The following is a 14,996-nucleotide window of genomic DNA, read 5'->3' as shown; positions in this document are numbered from 1 at the left end:
TTCTCCCCAAAGTATGGAAAGAAGTGACATTTTAGAAGTCTTACGCCATTTTATTTAGTGGATAACCATAGTTTTACACTTGATCCGCTAAATCAGTGTTTTTTTAACCTTTTTTTGTCCTTGGCTGCCTTCCAACCTTGTTTTGCTAAGATCTGCTAGGACCACTGTCCAGTTCCCACTAACAATATAAAAAAGATTGCCATTTACAAATTATAAATATATGTTTTTTATTTATAATAAACACAGTATTTGCAGTATAATACACTTTGTGTGGTCCCTTTGGCACATGCTTACATGCTTTCCCTTGTGATCTGCTTGAAATTTTCTAGGACCCTGAGGAATCATATGACCCCGAGTATGTTTTGAACTGCTGAATGAAATAATATATTTGTCTTGGTGGCGTAGGCTGGCCTTTGATTTCATAATGCATCATCATATTTTTCATGTCAGGAGAAGTGTGCTTTTATTTTTTGTTTAATTTATTAGTTATATCCTGTCCAACATACCTTTCTCTTCCTATTTTTCCCACCACAACAATCCTGTTAGGTGGGTTAGTCTGAGAGAGTGACTGCCCAAAGTCATGTTCCTGGGCACCAAATCTTGTTGTACTCAGGCATAGCCTCTCTGCACTATGTGTTGGAGTAACTGATCTTACTCTGTTAAATCTGAATTTGCACTACAGTTGACCTAATATATATTTAATATACCAGCCTTCCAGGGAAGTATCCTTGTACACGTGCAGATATTTTTTCTTCTTGACTGAATAAGGGAGTTGCCCAGACATGTAATAAATTACTTGTGGTTTCCTAGGAAATAAGGGGTCCATGCACATAAATGGGAATATATTACGGTGGAGGATCAAGACCATCTCTTTTCCAGATAAATGATTCCAGGATAGATAGCAGCTTGAATTTTTCAGTACAAAAGTTGTGAGCCATCCAGTTGGGAAAGAAAAACATTTCTCTCAGGAGGTTCTCTATTTTCGTATCAAGAATCTTCTCGTAGATAATGAAGGAAGAGAATAAATTCCTTGTGTACAACAATGCATACCTGGTTCTATCCGTTGTATGTACTTGTCCAAAAGCCAGATTTATAAGGAAAGTTCTAAAAGAGTTCTTTTTGTATACAACTGTACATTTTCTGTAACTTTTAAGCCTGAGTACATTTACTAATACAATTTTACCCTAGCAACATGGATTTATTTTTTAAAAAATTTCCCCATTTGAAGGCATGTGTTTTCTGTCTCCATATTAGAGTAGCCAAATTCAGTTCATTGTTTCATGAAACAAAGCAATACAAGGAAAGTGGTGTCTGACATCAGTAGTCTTCCTCTATGGGGAAGTGGTAAGTTTTTCTAAGAGAGCAATGTTATGCATTAAACTGAAAGACATTCAGTGATTTTTGTAACCTAAATACAATAGCAAAATAAATTGTATTAACTTTTTGTTCAAAATATTTATTTCAGCATTTTACATAGTTGGGAAAATAAGTACTGGGGGGGGGGAATAAATTTTTGAGTATTATATTCTTTCAATTTTATTTCTCTTGAATGAAAAAGAATCTTTATTCAATCAATGACTATAAAGCACCTTACATACTTAAAACTGATATTGATTAGCCAATTAGATAAACAAATCAAACTGCTACACATCTTATATGTTACTTGACAAAATTAGGGCATTCTTAAAGAAATAAAATAATTTCAATCTGGAAATATAAGTTTAAATAAAATGATCAGAATGATCAGGATATTTAATTAGGTGTTGGTTTAATAGCTCATCATGATTGTCAACAAAATGCAAAATATAATAAAATATTTAGTGTTTTACTATATAAAACTTTGGCTTCTTTGATACATAGCTATAATTGGACATATTTATACTATGGAGGTGACAAGAAAAACTATATCGTAATTGTAAATTGTATTGTTAAAACTGCAGACTAGATATGCAATCCTAAACTCTATATTAATAAGAAATAGAAAAACTAAGGATGTTATCTTGCTTGTAAACTTCTAGCAGGATCTATTCAGCCAGAATTTAAAACAAATTTCTGGGTCAAATAGAACTTTGTTCTTACCTAGTATGCAGAACCATTACCCAGCCCCACTAATATTAGAAACCTCTGCTCTAGTTGGTGGGGAAGAGTTTCCAAAAAAAATTAATTTTAAACATATTATTTTTTAGATGGGAAGATAATCTATATGGAAGGAATTCCAGTTCTTGCTCATTGACATTTTCACCGTTAAAATTTATATTTTATTGGAAGGATTGTGTTGGTTTATCTTTTGCAAGCCAGTTAGAAATCTAAAAGGCTGCTCCAAAACAGCTTAAGTAATGAATGAATTGCAAGGAAAAGAAAGATTTTTTAAACATCATGTAGTTTGACAAAACAAAGTACAAGCAGAAGAACAAGCCAAGCAGGGAGGGAAAAGTCTGAAATGCTAGGAAAAGAAAACAGATTGGATTACTTTCATCTATTTTAAAAGTATAAACAAACTAGAAATATTTTGATGTGAGGAGGACAAAATGGCATCACTACCTCCTTACTCATGTATCCCTGAGGAAGTGAACAATAAAAGGAGAAAAGAGCAGTCTTTGAAGCAATTAGAGATGTCTTCTATAGTATTTCCTTACAATCCTCCCCTCCATCTCCACAACTCCATTCAACCCCTGCTTCCTGAGAGAATCGTCTCAGCCTATATTGTCTACCTATAGACATTACAACAATGTTGGAAACGGTTTGAACCTTGCCCTGAAAACGTCTCAGAACTATTTGCATCATCCTTGGCAGTATTTTGCAGAGACCATCCTATGTATCTGCAAACAAACATGTTTTCTTGATTAAGAGGCAAGAGAATAAAGCAACCCCAGCAGAAGATAAAATGAGAGCATTCTGAGATATGAGAAAGGGGGGGGGAGGGAGGGAGGGAGAAGGGAGAGAGTCTGCAAAGAAGAAGAGAACACAAAATTAGTTTTGGAGCATTAGTTTTGGAGCATAATGTGGTATAGCATATTTCATGGAGCAATAACACAGCTGGTTACAGATTAATTGCAATTGCAATTATATTATACCAATTCAATTATAATGCTCTTTCACACTTACCAATTACAAGGGTTGACATGAGCAGACATTACCAAGCTGTGGTTTAGAAGCTGCCCTCAACCTGATCCTTTACAAATGTGTAGTCATCCTGTACTATAGCATGGTTTAAGGCTGAAAGTTAACTTATCACACTATACAATTTCAGTAGCTTGCAACTGAAAGTTAGAACAAATTACCAGTGGAAGTGGTAGAAGAACATTAGATTATCTTGTCAAGGATGAGAATAATAATGATGCAAAAATAAATATGTGTATCATTTATTTGGATAGCAGAATTCTGTCATAAAACAACTCTATCCTTCCTCCTCAAATTAAGTATGCACAGGCTTGTGTAAAGTCAAGCTTGACAAACTTTTTTCTTTCTTTCAGAGGGATATACATAGCCCACTTTGGAACACTAAAGATGGAGTCACCAGGCAGAGAGGAGGAAACATATGTGCTGGTGGAATATGCCTTTGAATATACCTCCAAGGATGGTCAACTCATCACAATCAAACCCAATGAGAGATACATGCTTTTAAGGCGAACCAACGACCACTGGTGGCATATTAGGAAGAGCAAAAACTCCAGGCCTTTTTACATCCCAGCTAAGTATGTTAGAGAGTTGAGCACTTTCATGCCTTCTGAGAGGCCATGTCACACAACACAGCTGGAGGCTATCAATTTAGGGACCTCTATTAGAGTTAGCAGTGATCAATTGCCAGAGTATGAATATCGATTTGTGACAGCTGTTCAAGAATCCAAAACAGATACCTCACAGCAGGATTCCCGCTCCCTAGGGATGGGAACAGTGATGTCTCGGGAAGATAATGGGAAGAATCTAGCCACTTCTGGAGCAGCAAAAGGCACACAGCCCTCTCTCAGTGCCTCATGCAGTTCTCTTAAGCCACTTTACCTGACAGACTCTAATCATCCTCTGGCCTGTCAAGGTGGTTCTGCTGAGCACATGAGGCCTGCTGTATCTCTGAATGACTTGCCAAGGTTCACACCTCCCACCCAGGCAGGTGTGGGGAACTCAGGATTATACAAAGCTGCTTCGTGGGCTCACCCTCACCCATTTCTGAAGAACAGTTCTGTAAACATCTGTAAATTGGTGAAGGACCAAGTGATACAAGATATGCAGGAATGCTGTGCCAAAGAGGTACTCTGATAATTTCTTATCAAAGATCTGTGTTTCTTATGTCCCAAATGTGTTAGCCTATATATTCCCTTATTCCATTTTAATGGAATATTAATACAGGGGCTATGGGAATTATAATCCAATAGATTCTGGAAGATATTAGTGTGGGGAAGGCTTTTATGTCTTCCTCCAGAACTCACTGGACTGCAATTTCCATAATTCCTGACACTGTGGAGTTATGGAAATTTTAGATTAATTAGATCTGACCATGTCACATTGAAGAAGGCCAAATGAGAGACTAGAAATAAACCCATACTGGATTAGTGTTAGCCATGCTGAGAACAAGTCATTTGTCATTTCTAGTCTTGTCTCTGGCCTATTATTTAGCCTCACCGCCTGCAGGTCTCCTCAGAGTTCACTGTTTTGCTGTTGGTAGGATCCCTGCTAAGGAATTATTGAAATCCCCAGTTTTCCTTATTTGTATAGGATGGCACTCTCCTCAGAATCACTTCTTCCTTGCTAAAAGACATTCTCATCTCACTTCAGTTCCAGATAAGTTTTCCAAACTTCATTACAGTATTTCTCTGCAATTGATGTTCCCAATTTGCTACAAAACCTTAGCATACTTTGTCTCAGATTCTGCCATTTCTGACTGGAGATCTTAAGGTAGAATACTCCCAAGTTAAAACTCCTAGTGCCAGCTCTGAGAAATATCATATTAAGGAGAACTCTTACGACAAGCTTTCAATTATGTGTTTACACACAAAGATTCTGATATAATCTCGTTCACTTATTCTCCAAAGTATTACAATATTGTCTGAAAAAAGTAACTGGGTATGATTACTTACATCTATTCCTCAACCATAAATGATAGTTCAACTTTGTTCTCATACACACAAGCTGGCTTCACACAGTATATTAAGCTAAAGTGAGGTAGGCTAGCTTGTGGCTCAGAATGTTGCACAAAGACAAGCAATTTTGTTCATTCAATAACTCATAACATGTATTCCACATCTTGGGCAAAATACAGCTTTTGTCTAGTGTACAGTACATGAAAAGGAGAATGTAATGGATTCTTAGAATGAGAAAACGAGTGTCCAAGATCACAAACAAAACTCTAGTTCGTATATGGATGTGTGATATAAGAACACATATATATACTGAATAACAAACTAGGCGGCCACATTTCATTCTAATGAATCCATCGAAATAATACATGAAGGACAAGTTTAGTAGTTTTGGAGATAATCCTAGTACAGTAGTACAGACAAATAGGTGTGCTCCTTTCAAGCTAAAATACAACTTGTCAGACAGAAGAAACAAAGACTTTCCCACATAAACTTATTGTGTTGGGACAAATACTGAAAGAATCTCAAGTATCTATTTATTTAATCAAGAAGCTGGTTCTCATAGTTAATAGTCTCAGGAGCATGATTCGAATAACTTTCAATTCCCATTTTGTATGCAGTGATAAGCAAATAAAGAATAAATGGGAGAGAGATCTTAGTTCTGCAGAGTGTAAGAGAGAAGTGAGCAGAGCAGCTGAGGTTCATATAATACATGATGACTTCAAATGAAACTCCTGCCAGCTTTAGTTTCATTGCTTTGCTTCCAGCCTCAGCATCTTGATTTATAATTCAGCCTGGCCTACAGATACCTTAAGCAGTATTGCGTTGTGGGCTTCAGAAGGCAAGAAACAGACCATAATAGATATAATACCATTTATTGACTGAAAACTGAAACTGAGGAACAGCAGGCAAATGCCTGTAATTTACACTCTAGGCCCACAGGGCCTTAGACAATCATAGTACCTGAAAAAGCCCACCCAAATATGAATGTATCACGTTTCCCCCAAAAACAGTTGGAGTCAACAGCTAGGGTCATCCAAAAGTTAGTTCACTTTAGCAGGGCTCAACACAACCACATATATTCAATACATAACACCCCCCCCACACGATAGGTCTTACCCTCAGTCCATTTAAACATTCATAGTCTTTGAGATAGGCTGGGCCCATGGATCCTGGTGGACCGCCACAATGCCACTAGAGAGCCCTGTCCAAGTGGGGCATTGTCCATCACCAATTGGACAGAGTCTTGATGGCTGCCTTGGTCACCCATGAGTGGCAGCAGCTCTACTGCCCTTGGTACCTCTGTTTCTCCAGAAGCGGCCAAAGGTGGTGTAGGCAAACCTGGCAGAAAAGAGTTCCCTAGTGGGTCTGATAACACTTCAGGATCCTCACCTGGGACTGGCCTGGCCTGCCAATGCCGCAACTGATCAATGTGGTGTCTGACTGTACAATCATTCCTCAGAATAACCTCGAATGACAAGGGGCCCGGTACCTTAGTTATCCTAGCTGTCATCCAGGGTGCCCCACTCCCATAGTTCCTGGCCCAGACCAATTCACCTGGCTGTAAGTTCCTGGAGGGGTTTGGCTGAGCCGTCTCCGCCACTACTCTGTTTGGGTGAAGTCAGTCGAGCTTTGTCGTGAGCCGGTGGCCCCACTTCAGCTCTGCTGGGCTGTGACCTGTTGCTGTACAGGGAGTTGTGTGTTGACACAGGAGGAAGTTCACCAGGTGGTGATTCCAGTCCTCAGTCGTCATACGCTTGAGCACCTCCTTTGTGTCCTGACCATTCGTTCCACATGACCATTGGTTGCGGGGTGGAATAGAGTGGATGTCTTGTGCTGAATCATGTTGGTGTTGAGGAAAGATTGAAACTCTTCTGCCGTGAATTGTACCCCATTGTCAGACATGATCACATCAAGCAGACCATGTGTGGCGAACAGCCGGCGCAACTTCAGATGACTCTGGTCATTGTCATTGATGAAACTGGTGCCACTTCCAACCACTTTGAATAACTGTCCACTACTATCAGGAACACCTTGATAGCTTCCTTGTCTATCTCAACATAGTTCCTTTCAGCCAGTAATAATGTTCTAGATACTATGCAATGGGGGCATCTCTACCATCTGGCATCCTATGGCTTAGTACTGCCCCAAAGCTGTATGGTGAAGCATCACAGGCTAGTATTATTGTTAGGGTTTCATTGAAATGAGCTAGGACGAAGTCCGAGGATAGCAATGATTTTACCACCTTGAACACGTTGTCTTGAGTGCTCGACCAGACCCAGGGTGCTTTTTTGTCCAGTAGTCGGTGTAGTGGTTCTGCCAGGGCAGCCTTATGTGGTAAGAAGAAGTGGTAAAAACTGAGCAAGCCCAGGAATGCTTGGAGCTCCCCCTTGGATTCTGGTGTGGCGGCTTGCTAAATTACCTTTAGCTTTCCTTCAGATTGGTGGATTCCGGCAGTGTTGATTTTAATTTAATTTAATTTAATTTCCAATTTATATACCGCCCTTCTCCCTGAGGACTCAGGGCGGTGTACAGCCAAGATAAAAAACATAGAATACAAATATTAAAACATTTAAAAATATATATAAATTTTGGCCCAAAAGTTAAGAATCACAAACTAATTAAAAGAATTTAAAAATTTCTTCTAAGCCAACCCGGCTTGCTGAAAAAGATAGGTTTTCAGGGAACGACGGAAGGCATTGAGGTCATGGATTCTTCTTATCTCCGGGGGCAACTGATTCCAGAGGGTGGGAGCCCCCACAGAGAAGGCCCTTCCCCTGGGGGCCACCAGCCTACATTGTTTGGCTGATGGCACCCTGAGGAGGCCCTCTCTCTGGGAGCGCACGGGTCGATGGGAGGTCGTCGGTAGCAGTAGGCGGTCTCGGAGATAGCTAGGCCCTATGCCATGGAGCGCTTTAAAGGTGATAACCAACACCTTGAAGCGCACCCGGAAGACCACCGGGAGCCAGTGCAGCTCGCGCAGGAGCGGTGTTACATGGGAGCGCCATGTTGCTCCCATCACTACCCGCGCTGCTGCATTCTGGACCAGCTGGAGCCTCCGGGTGCTCTTCAAGGGGAGCCCCATGTAGAGAGCGTTGCAGTAGTCAAGGCTAGAGGTGACGAGGGCGTGAGTGACTGTGCACAAGGAATCCCGATCAAGAAAGGGCCGCAATTGGCGAATCAGGCGAACCTGATAAAAGGTCCCCCTGGTAACAGCCGTCAGATGTTCCTCCAAAGACAGCTGCCTATCCAGGAGGACTCCCAGATTGCGAGCCCTTTCAGTGGGAGCCAAAGACTCGCCCCCAATAGTCAGCGATGGAGTCAACTGACTATATCGGGATGCCGGGAGCCACAGCCACTCAGTCTTGGAAAGGTTGAGCCTGAGCCTGTTCCTCCCCATCCAGATCCGCACAGCCTCCAGGCACTGGGACATCACTTCAAGGGCATCGTTGGGGTGGCCTGGGGTGGAGATGTACAGCTGGGTGTCATCAGCGTACTGGTGGTATCTCACCCCAAAGCCACAGATGATCTCGCCCAGCAGCTTCACATAAATGTTGAACAGAAGGGGCGAGAGGACCGATCCCTGTGGCACTCCACAGATGAGAGGCCTCGAGGTCGACCTCTGCCCCCCTGCCAACACAAACTGCGACCGGTCGGAGAGAAAGGAGGAGAACCACCGCAACACAGTGCCTCCCACCCCCAACTCTTCCAGCCGGTGCAGCATAATACCATGGTCAATGGTATCAAAAGCCGCTGAGAGATCTAATAGGACCAGAACAGAGGAATAACCCCTGTCCCGAGCCCTCCAGAGATCATCCACCAACGCGACCAATGCCGTTTCCGTGCTGTGCCCAGACCTGAAACCCGACTGGAACGGATCTAGATAGGATGTTTCCTCCAGGAATTGCGGAAACTGTTGCGCGACCACACTCTCAACAACCTTCGCAATGAAGCGAAGGTTGGAAACAGGACGATAGTTGGCCAATATTGCTGGATCCAGGGACGGCTTCTTGAGGAGAGGCCTCACCACCGCCTCTTTCAGGGCAGCGGGGAAGTGACCCTCACTCAACGAAGCATTAATGACGCCCTGGAGCCAGCCTCGTGTAACCTCCCGGGAAGCCAGTACCAACCAGGAGGGACACGGGTCCAGTAAACATGTGGCCGCACTAAGTCTCCCCAAAATCCTGTCCACATCATCGGGAGTCACAGCATCAAACTCCTCCCAGATAACATTCTCAAGACTGTTCCTCGTCACCCTGCCCTGATCTACCCAGTCAGAGTCCAGATCCCCCCGGATCTGAGCGATTTTGTCATACAGGTATTGTCCAAAATCCTCTGCCCTGCCTTCTAAGGGATCCTCCCGCACTCTCAGATGGAGCAGGGTGCGGGTCACCCTAAACAGGGCGGCCGGACGATTCCCTGATGACGCAATAGAGGCGGAAAAGTAGTTAGACTTTGCCGTCTTTATCGCCACTAGGTAGGCCTTAATATGCGACCTTACCAGTGTTCGATCAGATTCAGCGAGACTGGCCCTCCAACCGCTCTCCAGGCGTCTTTTCCAGCGCTTCATTTCCCTCAGCTCCTCAGTAAACCAAGGAGCCGCATGGGATCGGCATCAGGTCAGAGGCCGCAAAGGCACAACTCGGTCCAAGGCCCCACCAGCCGCCCGATCCCAGGCGGCTACCAGGTCCTCGGCCGAGTCATGTGCTAGATCCTCAGGAAATGGCCCAAGCTCCGTCTGGAACCTATCAGGATCCATCAGGCGCCTGGGGCGGATCCATCTAATTGGGTCCGCCTCCCTGCGGCGAGGGGTCGCGGTTCGAAGATCTAGGCGAAGGAGTGAGTGGTCAGTCCATGACAAGGGTTCCATGTCTATATCCCCTATAACAAGACCACTCAACCACTGGCCAGAGACAAAAATCAAATCCAGAGTGTGACCTCCCCTGTGAGTAGGGCCATGAACTAACTGGGTCAGGTCCATGGCCGTCATGGAAGCCATGAACTCCCGAGCCACCTCAGACATTTCACCAACGGATGGCAAGTTGAAATCACCCATGACTAAAAGCCTGGGTGTATCTACTGCCACCGTGGCTATCACGTCGAGTAGCTCAGGTAGGGCTGTTGCCACGCGGCAGGGAGCCAGGTACGTAAGCAACAAGCCCATCTGAACCCCACGGCCCCACCTCACAAGGAGGGACTCACATCTGGCTATCTGAGGCACAGTGGTCTCCCTCGGACCCAGATCCTCATTAATAATAACTGCCACCCCCCCGCCCCTCCCCTGGGCCCTCGGCTGATGGAATGCTCTGAAGCCTGGTGGGCACATTTCAACCAGAGGGACGCCACCCTCCGGGCGGCGAGGGTAATGCAGAAACCCAGGAATTCTGTAGATTCCACGCCAATCTGGCACTTTTCCCTCTTGAGTTTTAGGACTGCCTCGTGGAAACATTGGAGTACTGTGCGGAGACGTTCTGCCAGGACTGCTGCTGATTCCCTGCAATCAGGACATCATCATAACATGAGCAGACACCAGGAATGTTCTTCAGTGTTCATTCCCTAATATTTTGGAACAACACTGGTGCTACTCTTACCCCAAACTGCAAGCAGCGCACTCGGAATGCACCTCTGTGTGTGACTATTGTTTGTGCTTCTGTGGTAGCGTCATCTACCTTACCGCTGGTATAGGGTAAGCATGCTGCTGTAGTGCATTGTTTATGGTGCACTTGTAGTCTGCGCAGATGCAAACATCCCCATTAGGCTTTACTGGGGTCATTATGGGAGTCTCCCACTGGCTACAGTCCACAGGTTGGAGCACTCCCTGAGGTACCAGCTTGTCTAGTTCCGCATCAATTTTAGACTTCAATGCAAAGGGAACCCTGCACGGTTTTAAACAGATTGGAGTTACTACTGGATCGAGATTGAGTGAAATGGAAGCCCCTTTGTATTGCCCCAGTGTTGAATACATCAGCATATTGTTGGCATACTGCTGCTAGATTGGCTACTTGGGTTCGATGGATGCCTGTCACCCTGATGCCCGGGGCCTTGAACCAGTCCAGACCTATGAGGCTGGTACGTGGCCCTTCTATGACCACTATGCTGAGGGGACCCTCAAACTCTCTGAATTGTACTCCATTGGAATACATCGCCCCTTATGGGAACACAGCAACTCTGGAAGTCCATTAGCACTAACTTCAATTATTTGAGTGGGACCCACTGTTGGCTACATTTGCAAATGTGGTCGAAAGTTGTGGAGGAGATAATGGACAGGGCTGATCCAGTACTTAGCTTCATGGAGCATGGGCCCCCTTGAAGTTTTAGTTGGAGTCTTACTTTTTCTTTGATGGGGCATTGGGTCCCTGTGCATTGGATGCTATGCCTTCCTTAGCAGTGTTCAACTCTGTTCTCTCCTGGAGACCATTTCCCCTTGTGCTGTTGCATTGCAGATTTCATTTTGGCCGTCTTGGTGGCTCTCTCTGCAAGTGATCAATTTCTTCGCTCTCACTGACCTCACCTGAGCCTTCTGCGGTGTCTTGGTGGATCGCTGGGGGGCTGGTGTGTGTTTTTTGGTGGCCGGAGAGTCTTCATGGCCCCTTCGGCAGCCTCATCCACCATGACGTCCTTCAATGCATCTTGGAAAGTCGGTTTCTCCATGGCGAATAGGCACTGCTGTAATTCACTATTATGCAGGACGCAAACAAACCTGTCTCTGAGACAATCTTCCGGATCAGGGAACTTGCATTGCAGCAAAGCTTGGCGAAGGGCTGCCACAAATTCTGCTGCAGATTTCCTGGACCACTGTTCACATTGTTCAATGCATCGTGCCGGGTGATGACCAAGAGTTTAGGTTCAAAATGTTCCCTTAATTTTTTTCTTGAGGTCTGCATAGGCCACAGTCTCTACAGTTGCTGGTGCTATCAGGTTTTCAGCAATATCAAACGTGGCTTGTCCGCAGACACATAGTAGGGTTGCCGCCTTCAGGCCATTGTCTGTGACTTGGTTAGCCCAGAGATAGTTATCTACTCGGGAGACATATGAGCTCCACTGTTCAGGATGAGTAATATCAAACTTGTTGAGCCTTCCCAGTTTAGCCATTTTAGAAAGCCCCTGTGGTACTGGCTAATGCCTGTACGGCTGAGGTTGGAGCTGAGATGCGCTTAGGAGTCTTGGGGACACATCCTTCAGGTACATCTGTGCCTCCAGTGTGTCTTACTGGCAGGCAGGGAGGGAGCGTGGTCCTACCAGGGTTCTTACCCGGTCTGACACCCAGTGAGTTCAGTCTCTTGGTTAGCAGCAGCTCTCTCCTCTGCAACATCCCACCTTCGTCACCACTATTGTGTAGTGGGCTTCAGTAGGCAAGAAATAGACCATAATAGATACAACACATTTATTGACTTAAAACGGAACTGAGGAACAGCAAATAAATGCCTGTAATTTATATTCTAGGCCCACAGGGCCTTAACCAATCATAGTACCAGAAAAAGCCCGCCCAAATATGAATGTGTCAAGTTTCCTTCCAAACAATTGGAGTCAATGGCAAGGGTCATCTAAAGGTTGGTTCACTTTAGCAGGGCTCAACACAACCACATATACTCAGTACATAACAAGTACCATATTCCTGCTGATCAAACTGCAGTCTAAAGATACATGAGCTAATCATATAGTTGCTCTAATTAGCCACCAATCCTTATTGCTATTAAGAAACTTTAATCTAAAGCTACACTAGTTTGTGTTTTTATTCTTCTTGGCTTAATATATTAGTGCTTACTATTGGTGTTTATTATTATGTATGGCTCAAGCTCCCTTGTTCAATAGCCCATAGTTTTAAAATGCTAGCTTAGCATTGGAACCACACTATAGCATTGGAGAAAATATGTGGACATCCAATAGGAGTTTGCCACTAAGATACATACTTGTGCTGTCATGACACATGTAGAAAAAGGCTAGGCTTGCATCATGACACTTGTGATGTCAATTTGATACATACTTATTCCCAGGTGACAGGGATTTTAATAGACTGAGAGTGCGACCTATAAATCTTTTGAGATGCAGTTCGAGGGATGCATTTCAAAATTGGCGAAAACTAACCTATAGGTTAGTTATACCTCTAGACTAGATTTGTGCAATGCTCCTGATTTGTCAACTCTCCCAGGAAAATTATATAAGAAGCATGACTAGATGAACTAATTTTGCTTTATTCTAAGATTACATTAAGAGAATCTTGCAAGTGCAAACTTTCCTCCACCACTTTTAACTACTTGATCCATGAGGGCAAGTCCTTCCTAAATTTCTTTCTCTGACCACTATGATCCTGTGACTTCTGCCTCTGTTGCCTGATTGTTTCCTAGGAGCATCTCTTCCTTCATTCCCCATGGTCATCTATACATTCCATTACATGATTCAATTCCAGAAAGGTATTTCAGAATATGAATGACCCTGTTTATTCTTTAAAGCAGCTACTTCTTTTTCTAACTATTGCCATGCAATTCAAAGAATTCGCATGGCTGTCAGATAGGTGCAACAATTGTGTCTTGACAAAATCCTAAACACCTTGCAAAGCACTTCACATCTCTCTTTGATACTTACAACCTTCCCTAGTTCTTGGATGGGGAACCATTAGGTAATACTCCAGCTGTATACTAGACTAGGAAATTATAAAAGTCCTACGGGAAAATGGTGGCAAATCCCTTCGGCTATTATTCCCACAATGCATATGATCATTAAAAGTTAAGTTCAATTTGGGGGAAGCTTTACAGTATCTTTTTATCCCACCACACAAGATAATAATATTCATCCACTCATACAGTAGATCAGCAGTCCCCAACATTTCCAGCTTGGCAGCCTACTGGGACAGTGGGGAAGAGGGAATGGTTCCATGTAAGTGGCAGGTGCATGTATGAGCATGCACAGCTCCTTTTGCACAAGCGGCATGTGCAGATGCCTGCCACTCGCACAAATGGAGCTTCATGAGTGAGCAAATGGACCTGTGTGTGCATGCTCACCCACCGCTCGTGCAAGTGGAGCTGCTCACACAAGCTCGCCCGCCGCTTGCATGGTCTGTTGCTCCGCCCAGTTCCAAACAGGCCGTGGCCCAGAAATGAGCCACGGCCCAGGGTTTGGGGACTCCTGACATAGATTTAAAAAAAGATTGAAATGAGAAGGGAAGGGGAAGGGGAAGGGGAAGGGAGGGGAGGAGAGGAGAGGAGAGGAGAGGAGAGGAGAGGAGAGGAGAGGAGAGGAGAGGAGAGGAGAGGAGAGGAGACGAGACCTTGGAGGTCTTCTAGTCCAATCTCCTACTCAGGCAGAGAACCCTATACCATTTCAGACAAATGCTTGTCCAATCTCTTCTTAAAAACTTCAAATGTTGTTGGAGCATTTATAACTTCTGGAGGCAAGTTGTTCCACTGATTAATTGTTCTAACTGTCAGGAAATTTCTCCTTAGTTCTGCGTTGCTTCTCTCCTTGATTAGTTTCCATCCATTGCTTCTTGTCCTGCCCTCAAGTGCTTTGGAAAATAGCACTTGACCCATTCTTTTTTGTGGCAACCCCTGAGATATTGGAACACTGCAATCTTGTCAGCCAGGTCCTTCTTTTCACTAAGTTAGATATACCCAGTTCCAACAACTGTTCTTTATACAGTGTGTTTTAACCTCCAGTCCCCTAATCATATTTGTTGCTCTTCTCTGCATTCTTTTAGAGTCTCAACATTTTTTACATCATTGCAGCCAAAACTGGATGGAGTATTCCAAGTGTGGCCTTACTAATGCATTATAAAGTGGTATTAACACTTCACATGATATTGATTCTATCGCTCTGTTTATGCAGCCTAGAACTGTGTTGGCTTTTTTGGCAGCTGCCACACACTGCTGGCTCATATTTACCATATTTTTCAGAATATAAAATGCACTTTCCCTCCCAAAAAAAGTG

At 43.9% G+C, this 14,996-nt stretch overlaps 1 protein-coding gene across 2 annotated transcripts in view; it reads left to right on the top strand.

Moving 5' to 3' along the window:
* ARHGAP27 (Rho GTPase activating protein 27) overlaps positions 1-14,996 on the top strand; it is a 59,627-nt gene that overhangs the window by 2,762 nt on the left and 41,869 nt on the right. For both annotated transcript variants that reach the window (XM_087894020.1, XM_060691748.2), the window contains exon 2: positions 3,474-4,245. In XM_087894020.1, coding sequence (XP_087750146.1) covers positions 3,508-4,245 — 738 coding nt within the window. In that variant the 5' untranslated portion in view covers positions 3,474-3,507. The remainder of the gene's footprint in view (positions 1-3,473; positions 4,246-14,996) is intronic.

This window comes from Pantherophis guttatus, chromosome 4 (assembly GCF_059756535.1).
Source record: "Pantherophis guttatus breed Tessera chromosome 4, ASM5975653v1, whole genome shotgun sequence".
NCBI lineage: Eukaryota > Metazoa > Chordata > Lepidosauria > Squamata > Colubridae > Pantherophis > Pantherophis guttatus.
This window is presented reverse-complemented; position numbering and strand designations above follow the sequence as displayed.